This window comes from Mastacembelus armatus, chromosome 1, assembly GCF_900324485.2.
Source record: "Mastacembelus armatus chromosome 1, fMasArm1.2, whole genome shotgun sequence".
NCBI classification, from domain to species: domain Eukaryota; kingdom Metazoa; phylum Chordata; class Actinopteri; order Synbranchiformes; family Mastacembelidae; genus Mastacembelus; species Mastacembelus armatus.
Window position 1 is genome coordinate 5,570 of NC_046633.1, and position 8,938 is coordinate 14,507.

Consider the following 8,938-nt stretch of genomic DNA (forward strand, 5'->3'; position numbering starts at 1 on the left):
AGACTCTTTCAGGTGTCCGGGTTGCGTTTGAGTGTGAGAAGAACCAAACCAGCTGCCGATTAAAGAATCAGACAGATCCCAACTCCTGTCGGCTCCCTTCCCCACAGTACGTGTCACACGGCCTCACCACATTTAGACTTGGGTTGTATGCAAATCTGGACTTTGAAGGTTTCAGACACTGCTGCTTCAAATCCAGGTCGATGGTTTGGGTTGAGAGTAGAAAGAGAGAGAATTAACTGTGCTGTCACTGCAGGATACGCACTTTAATTTACTAAATGAAACATTCACTGGTTTTTCTTTTATAAAGTTCTGGAACAAAATATTTCATTTTCATCCTGTTTGTGTGTCTCGTAGCCACAGAACTGCTCAAACTGCTTCATGTGGGATGTTCAATTAATAATCAATTAATAATCAATATTATGTCTGAGACAGAAAGAGACCAGACGTTTTTCCTCCTTAACATCTCTCTGGGCTCCCACAGTTTGAGGCGCATGTGTGGTTCTGTGGCGTGAGTCTGTATTTTGTCCTGGTACACGTGTGGTGGTTAAATGGTCAGTGATGGATTCACTTCACGGCCGATTAAAAACACGGTAACGTCTATTCACTCGTTACCATCGGACATTTCACTTCTTACTTCCTGTCATTCAACGTTTGACCAAGGACCAAAACTGAAGATTCATTTATTTCCTTCACAGTGACATCCATCAAGGAACCTAATCTTTGTTGCCCATATCAACCTGCTGTAAATGCTGAAATAAACTACTGCCTTAGTACTAAGTGTCCTCAATCAGTATTTCTATTGATTAGCAAAGATTTAGGAAGGTTCTTTACTCTTGTTCAATTATTATTTATTGATTTTATTGGATTTTATTGTGGTGTAGTAACAAACTGGCCCTTCTTTAAATGATGTTATTAAAAAACTTTACACGTCATTTACACAAAGTACATGAGTTTCTCCTGCGTCTTTAGCATAAAGCTAATTGCTAATGAACTTCACACCCGCATCACTTCTTGTTTCCTGCCGTTAGTAAATTAAAACGACGTCTTAGTGCAGTGCGACTCGCACATTTACTGATGATCTACGTTTGGCCGGGACTGATCTGGGTCTGAGTCGAGCAGCAGGATGAACATATTTCAGTTTCTACTTCGAGGCCAGTCTCTGCTGGAGGTTCCTGTATCGCAGCAGCTCCTGGTCCGAAACAGACGGCCTGAAGTTTTCCAACGCCACAGAGAAATCCTCAACGGAGAGGAGCACAGGAGAGTCGTCCGAGTCCAGACCTGAAGGGAGGGGGGGGGTAGAATTAGAGGAAGAGAGGGATCAAAAGGAGAAGGGGAGGGGAGTAGGAGTAAAGCAAGAGAGAGGAGAGGGAGAAGATGAGGGGGGGCAGAAGGAGAGGAAGGGGCAGTTAGTGAATTTGTTCCTCTGATTGGTTTGTTTGGTCACATGATGCTGCTGTGACCAAACAAACTTCAGCTGTTTTTTCTTTAACAAAGTGAAACTGTTGCTGGTCCCAGTCGACCTGATGCCTGTTTGGTTCTTACCCTCGTCCATGAGCGAGATCTTCCTCTTGATGGCGGCCGTCATGGCGTCGGAACACAGGGCGTAAAGGTCTGCGCCGGTCATGTGACGGGGACAACGCTCCACCAGCTCCTGCAGGTTCACTGCAGAGTCCAGCTGGAACCTGGAGATTCAATGAACATGGTGAGGTCAGTGCTGAAGGTGCATGAAGGAACATTCTGATTGATAATTAAAAACTGGTTCATCAAACAAAACTAAAAATCGAGTTTTGCTCCCTGACGTCTAATATTAATAAGAAATCTCACGTTTTCTCAGCGTTTATTCACTGAAGAAAATACTCTGAGTGTAGTTACTGTCTTACTTTCTGACGATGGCCTGGAGAACCTGCAGCTGAGAGACTCGGTCTTCGTTGATTCCCACGTAGACCAGCTTGTCAAACCTGGAGAAGACACAAGCAGGTTTGTCAGAAAGACGAGTCTGTTTGTCTAAAAATCTGCTGGACTGACAAAATGTTGATACTGACTTAGTCTGAGGTCTTCAGGTAAAACTGGAAGATCGTCATGAATTTGCATAATAGAGAAAATATCTGTTTTTTTCTCAGGGGGCAGGTTCATGAGTTATTTTATTAAATTAAACTAAATTATTATTTTTAATAAAACCTGGTTAAGGGGCCAGGTGATCCATTATGTCAACAAGGGTCCTCACAAAGGCAGATGTACAGACGTGAGTGTGTGACCTCTGACCTGCCAGGCCTCAGCAGCGATTGGTCCAGCAGGTCCGGACGGTTCGTGGCTCCGATCACAAACACCTGGGCGGACGATTGCAGGGCGTCGAGCTCGGCCAGCAGCTGGGACACGACTCTGCAGGTTCAACCAGACTTTATTAGTCCTGCTGCAGCTGCACACACTAACACACTTCACAACTAAAGAACAGGAGGAAAAACACAGGAAGTGCAGCAGAACATCAGAGCCAGGTACGTGCTCACCTGTCCATGACTCCTCCAGAGTCTCCACTGCGCCCCCTGCTGGGAGCCAGAGAGTCCAGCTCGTCAAAGAAGACGACACAGGGAGCGGCTGAGCGCGCTCTGCAGAAAACTGAACACAACAAACATTTTAAAATCCTTTTTGTCCAAATTCATTTCCTAAAAGACTCTTGATTAGAAGAAGAACAGACGACCGGAACCTTCTCTGATGTTCTCTTCGCTCTGACCCACGTACATGTTGATGAGCTCTGGACCTTTAACACTGGAACAGAACAAAGAGCAGAAAGAAAAGTGTCGATCAGAGAAACCGAGCAGAGAAAAATGAATTATTTCTGATGCACCTCTTTGTACTTCTCATGGTCTAATCCTGTCCTTTGGATTTCAGTCTGTTTTTCGTGGCCCTGTGTTGTTCGTGTCTTGTCTTCGTGCTTTCACGTCACTTGGAAAGCTCTTTGACTCAGTGTGAGGAAGATGAAGGCGTTCCTACCTGAGGAAGGTCATGGAGCACTCGGTGGCCACAGCTTTGGCCAGCAGGGTCTTTCCTGTGCCTGGTGGCCCGTACAGCAGGACTCCGGTGCGGTTCAGACCCAGAGACAGGAGCTCTGGACGCTGCAGAGGAAGCTGAACCGTGTCCAGGATCTCCTTCTTCACCTGCTGCAGACCTCCAACGTCCTCCCAGCGCACGTCAGGGATCTGCTGGCACAGAAAAGGCCTGTGACGTATTTTACACAAAGATCCAGCTCCAGCATGTTGCAGTGTGAGGAGCTAGTGGAGTAGAGCTGTGTGTTGTCACCGTCGGAGCTCCGACGGCCTTGGACTGGGCGTCCTGCAGCGTCTCCAGAGCGGACACCAAGTCCTGGTTCTGGATGGTGACCCCGCTGGAGCACAGATCCTCCTCCTGCCGACCAGGGCTGCACAGAGACCAGCAGAGGAAACCATTAGCAGCTGGACTGGACTCACTGTCAGTTACACTATAAACAAACACACGACTCATCTTTTTATATTTTATGACTCTAACAGGGAAAACGCAGCCGTGACAGTTTCAGTCATCAATGAAACCTTGATCGCGTTAAATCTTTCATTTTCCTACTGTTTCAAGAGAAAACACAACGTGTCAGGAGGAGCCAGTTAGTCTGCAATGGTGCCAACCACCCTGTGCTCTAAGACCAGTCTGTGTCCGTAGCCGAATGAACCTGGAGACAGATGCTGCATCTTTGCCTGCGACCTTTGACACGTTATAAGTCGTTCAGTCTCACCAGGTGCCGACCAGCCTCCTGCAGGCAGCTCTTCCAGCCTCGACCAGCAGAGCTCTCAGATCCCCCAACACAAAACCCTGAGGAGGAGAAACTGTTGTTAATAGATAAACTGAGCAGCAGCAGCTCTTCTTCTTCTTCTTCTGTCACACATGCACGTAGTTTTCTCAGGCCTTAAGTCTCGGCCGACCCAACGCACCGCGGTGAGTTTGGAGAGCCGCTCCAGGTTCACGTCTCTGCCCAGGGGAAGCTCTCGGCTCAGGCTGAGCAACATGGAGCGCCGCTGCTCCTCAGTGGGGCTCTCTAAGGCCACCTGGTGGACAAACGCTGCCATGACACCTGCAGGCAGATCCCGAGGTCTGCAGACCGTCGCCACCACCACCACACTGAAACACACACACAGACACTGACACCAACAGCCACCAACATGATCCTGATGTCAGTGTTACTGTGTCAGGCTAGAAGCAGGCAGTACCTGGTGGGGGCGCCGTGCAGCAGCTGGCAGAGCGAGGCCTGGACCCTGGCGCCGTCCTCTGTCGCTCCTCTGGGTCTGAGCAGGAGCTGCAGGTTCCGGAGCAACAGGACGCAGGGATGCAGGGCGGCGGCTCGCTCAAACACCGACGCCAACTTCACCTCGGCGGCCGCGGGAGTGTCGGCGCACACACTCACACAGTCCACCTGCACACCGGTAACAACACTGAAATAACCAGTGAACTGCACATCAATCAATAACTGATCTGTATATTTATTTCAGTTTGTTTCTAAAGGAGCCAAGTGGCAAAACAAGGAAAATAATCTACGTGGTGAGTCCTGACTTCAGTCTGTGTCTGATTATTATGGCTGAGGATCCATGTCCCTGACACACATGGGTCAAACGGCCGATCTGATGGGACCAGCCGGACTCTCAGGGATGTGGATTCAGCCTGAGTTCAGGGTTTGTACCTTCAGCAGGTGGAGGTTCAGTCTTCGGCTCGCTGCACTCACCACCGTCACCTTCCCGCTCCCTGCAGGACCGTGAACGAGGACGGTGCCAGGAGGCAAAGACTCACTACAATCAGACACAACGCTGACATCACTCATCACATGACTACATGTCCCATGATGCCTCTCTCTCTATCATACAGGTTTCTGACATAGGTGCAATCAGGGTAACACTTCCTGTCACAGCTCCAAGCTGAGTTACCTGTGGTGCAGGTATGGCAGGATGATGCTGCTGATCAGGTCCACGGTCTTGTTGAGACCCGGAGGAGACAGACTGGTCCACAGAGACGCTCCCTCCACAGAGCACGAGGGGACGGGGCTGTTGGTGGAGGCTCCCTGAGGAGACACAAACAGATTCTTCACACACACTGAGCTCAGAGTTTTCATGGTAATGTAAAGGCAACTGATCCTGTGTGAGAGTCCAAATCCCATCCAGAGACAGTAAAAACCAGCTCCAGACGTCGTGCAGAGAGAAGCTGGTGGAACCAGAGACCAGTGGACGCTTTGTTCCTTCAGAGACTGTAAACAGTGACGGCCGTTCTCAGAGTCTGGAGCTGGTTTTTGGAAACAGACGGGCCTCCCATTGTTGGTGAGGAAGAACCATGTGAGCCAGGTCAGCGGTGTGGCTCCCTGCTGGGTTTTTAATAGTTTGTGGACAACAATGGAGGTCTACGGCACAGACCCATAAGCTGAACCAGGTTCTGGATTCACACACATTTTAAACAGCATCATGCAGCTCTAACTAAAAAAGGCTGAGGTCAGAGGTTAAAGTTCACCATGTACAGGGAGGTGTGCAGTTTGTCAGCCAGGTAAGCTCCTCCCCCTCCTTCTCCTCTCTCTGCAGACGGACACACCTTCTGCACTCTGAAGAACAGCACGGGACACCTGGCAGAGGTCAAAGGTCACAGAGACTCAGTAAGACAGAGAATTAAAACAAGTTAATCTGAAGTGGACGAGGTGAGTCAGTCACACCTGTAACAAATAGTTTCAGACTGAATATTTACACTGACACCAAACATAATTATCTCAGTATTCAGAAATCCAGATGAATGAATTAACCGACTGGGCCTGACACAGGGGTTCCTAATAAACCGACCTTTGCCAGTACGTCTGAAATGCATCACTGTGTTTGTTTATCTGATGTAAACAGGAAGGAGGAACTGAGGGCTTGTACCTGTGGATCCTCTCTGAGTTGTTCTCCAGCAGGTCCGGATGGTTTCCAGTTGGAACTGTTAAAATGTCTCCCAGTGACACCAGTCTACACAGACAGAGGACAAACATCAGCACACTGGTTTCCTCTACTAATAATAATAGTAAAAAGTTTCTGAAAGTCCAGTTTGACAAGTTCAAACGTTATTTTGTCAGAACAAAAGTTAAAAATCCAAAAACATTTTATTTCTAATCATTTAAATATGAGAAATGAAGCTGAAGCATTTCTGCGTAAAAACACTGATGTATAATCGATTGTTATTATTATTATGCAGTTGATCTGTTGTGAACTGGTCAGACTGGGACCTGAGTCAGTTAACGTCATGCTGGCCCGACCCGACCTGGGACCAGCTGTGGGGGGCTGACCTGGGGTGGCTGAAGTGCTCGGACAGCAGGGCGTCGCAGCAGCTCGGGCTGCCGTACAGCGGAGAGACCACCGGCTGGATGTGAAGCTCGCCGGCCAAAGGCGGAGCAGCCGAGCGGCAGGAACTTTCCGAGCGGCCTCCGGGCTCCGGAGAACACGGTTTCCACCTCTGGCAAAAGAACGAAAGACACAGAGACCAATCAGATCCAGCTGTGCAGGCGGTCCCTAGATGTCCCACATCCATGTTTACACAGTCATTTCCCACCAATGATCAATGTGCAGATCAATCTAATGATTAATTGATATTATATATATTTAATGATCAATTAGTTCTGTGTGTCACCTTGATCCTCAGGGTGCAGCTGTTCACAGGGATCACGTCTCCTTCAGTCAGGTTGAACCACAGAGTCGCAGATATGAAACCTCCTTCATCGTGACCCTGCAGGTCTGGACTCAATGTTAAATCCACCACCACCACAGAGACCGGCCGCTCTCTGCAGACCTGACCCGTCGGGGATCTGGAGGACCCCCCCGGCCTCGACAACCTCACCCACTCAAGGTTAAACAGCCCCAGCCTGAGAAGCAGCTGTTTGCTCACAAACACACAGCTGTCCACGTCCACAGCTCCGTGCTGACCTCTGACCCCCAACCATCGCTGGGTGTCCACCACCCTCACGTCCACCCTGCACTCCAGTGCCTGCAGGACGCCCGAGAGCCCAGAGTCCAGCAGCCTCCTGTTGTCAAGGAGAGCTCGTCCCCCTGAGAGACTGTCGGCGTAATGAGCGAAGTCCGACACACACAGTCTGAGCGGTCTGCAGGGCGGGGGGGCGCCAGGGGGGTCTGTGGGATCCCAGCAGTCCGTCAGAACCAGAGAGGTGTCTGCGGTGATCCGGCCCTGAGTTACAGGACTGCACTCCAACACCAGCAGCTCCATCAGCTGCTGCTGCACCTGAAGAAGAGAAAACATAAGACTTCATCCCCCAGAAGTCCAAAGGACGGACCACACATGGACCACATGGGTCTCTCTCGTCACTTTTCTCTTCTCTTTGTTTTTGCTCCAGTTTTATTCATTTACATCCTCGTTCTGCAGCTTTGTACTTATTTCCAACAGGACATCATGAAACATGAAGTTGGATCAGAGCTGCCTCAGTCCATCCATCTGTTCCCCCCTGGAGCCTATCCCAGCTCTCTCTGGGTGAAAGGCAGGGGTCCACCCTGGACAGGTCCCCAGTCCATCACAGGGCCACATAGAGACCAACAACCTCACACACTCACACTCACTCCTATGGGCAATTTAGAGTCACCAATCAACCTGACATACATGTTTTTGGACTGTGGGAGGAAACCAGAGTACCTGGAGAAAACCCACACAAGCACAGGGAGAACATGCAGACTCCACACAGTAAGGCCCCTGATGGGTTTCAAACCAGGAACCTTCTTGCTGTGAGGCAACGGTGCTAACCACTAAGCCTCAGTCACGTCAATTATCATCATTTTATCGTCATTTTGAATATTTCAGAAAAGCTGCAGCTTCTTTAAAGTCAATATTTTATTTACTCTACAACTTGTGTTTTCCTGGATCCTAAGTCTCACACATGCAGCCTGGTAGCTGGTCTCACCTGGCCCGGATCCTCCCCCAGCAGTGGGTGCCGGGGCAGCAGCAGCGGGTCTCCCTGCCGGACCAGCAGCCACCTCCCGTGTCCGCAGAGCTCCAGCAGCCCGCGGGTGAACTGTTCGGCTCCGGCCCAGCGGTGACTCTGCCTGCTGCGGGCTCCCAGCACCACTCGGTCCAGGCTGACCGGCTCCACGGCCCGGACCGTCCCGGTGCTGCCGAGCCTCTGGAGCCCGTGGTGGCGCAGGAAGAAGCGGCTGGTGAAGAGCCGAACCCGGCACCCGGACTCGGCTCCGGGTCTTCCTCCGCAGTCCGCCGCCTCCTCCTCGGTGATCGGGTGGACGCGGAGCAAAACGCCCGGTGTCCCGGCGCCGTGCGGCCGCTTGGGGGTGAACAGGACGGTCGGTGGAATCGTGTCATTGTGGAAAACTGAATCCAGCTGAGATTCTAACACCAGAACATCGAGAGGACTCAGGTGCGACGGGAACCCGTCCAGACAACACAGGTCCACCTGCACCGCCATCTCGGCTCTTCTTCGCCGCCGCCGCTGCTGCTGCTTCATAGTCCCGGGGCGTCTTTACCGCCACCCGGTGGAGGGAGGAGGAACTACAAGCTAAAAGTAAACACTGAAGTACTGCTGCTGCTTATTCCCCGGAAATAGAAATAGACATAAAAACAACAACCTACTTTACCTTCATCATTATTATTAAATTGAATCTTATTGGCTGATTAACTATTGATTTAACATCAGCCAATAGAAATGTTCAATACCTGCTACTGATCGATCATTTTACAGACACTGGTTATTGTCAGGGGGGGAAGATGTTTTCAGACGCCCTTCCTGACTAAAAGGTACCACGATGTAAAAATACCAGCATTTAAAATGTTACTATCTGTTTTATTATGGAGAATAATGTGTCACATCTTTGGACTTTTCTAAAATTAAACACTAGCAGACGTCCCAAGTCTTTAATCACTGGGAACCACTGCCCTAGTCCCTGTGCTGTGTTTTATGGGT

At 50.1% G+C, this 8,938-nt stretch overlaps 1 protein-coding gene across 1 annotated transcript; it reads right to left on the bottom strand.

Moving 5' to 3' along the window:
- Nucleotides 1-867: 867 nt before the first annotated feature.
- pex6 (peroxisomal biogenesis factor 6) lies at nt 868-8,482 on the bottom strand. Its single transcript, XM_026304276.2, has 18 exons — nt 7,928-8,482; nt 6,652-7,257; nt 6,311-6,477; nt 5,910-5,993; nt 5,512-5,620; nt 4,938-5,071; nt 4,697-4,802; nt 4,230-4,432; nt 3,954-4,140; nt 3,758-3,834; nt 3,295-3,412; nt 2,989-3,194; nt 2,702-2,763; nt 2,505-2,613; nt 2,263-2,379; nt 1,881-1,958; nt 1,543-1,682; nt 868-1,278 (listed from the first exon to the last, which is right to left on the bottom strand). The coding sequence occupies exons 1-18, from the start codon at nt 8,480-8,482 to the stop codon at nt 1,142-1,144; spliced, it is 3,195 nt and encodes a 1,064-aa protein (XP_026160061.1). The 3' UTR covers nt 868-1,141.
- Between the last annotated feature and the right edge of the window lie 456 nt (nt 8,483-8,938).

What these genes read in the sequence shown, in the direction of transcription:
- pex6 (XM_026304276.2), bottom strand. Translation starts at nt 8,482, where the DNA reads ATGAAGCAGCAGCAGCGGCGGCGGCGAAGAAGAGCCGAGATGGCGGTG. An exon ending in AACTCAGAGAGGATCCACAG is followed by an intron (nt 5,621 to 5,909) that starts GTACAAGCCCTC and finishes GACCTCTGCCAG; the next exon opens with GTGTCCCGTGCTGTTCTTCA. An exon ending in TCGCTGCTGAGGCCTGGCAG is followed by an intron (nt 1,959 to 2,262) that starts GTCAGAGGTCAC and finishes TGTCTTCTCCAG; the next exon opens with GTTTGACAAGCTGGTCTACG.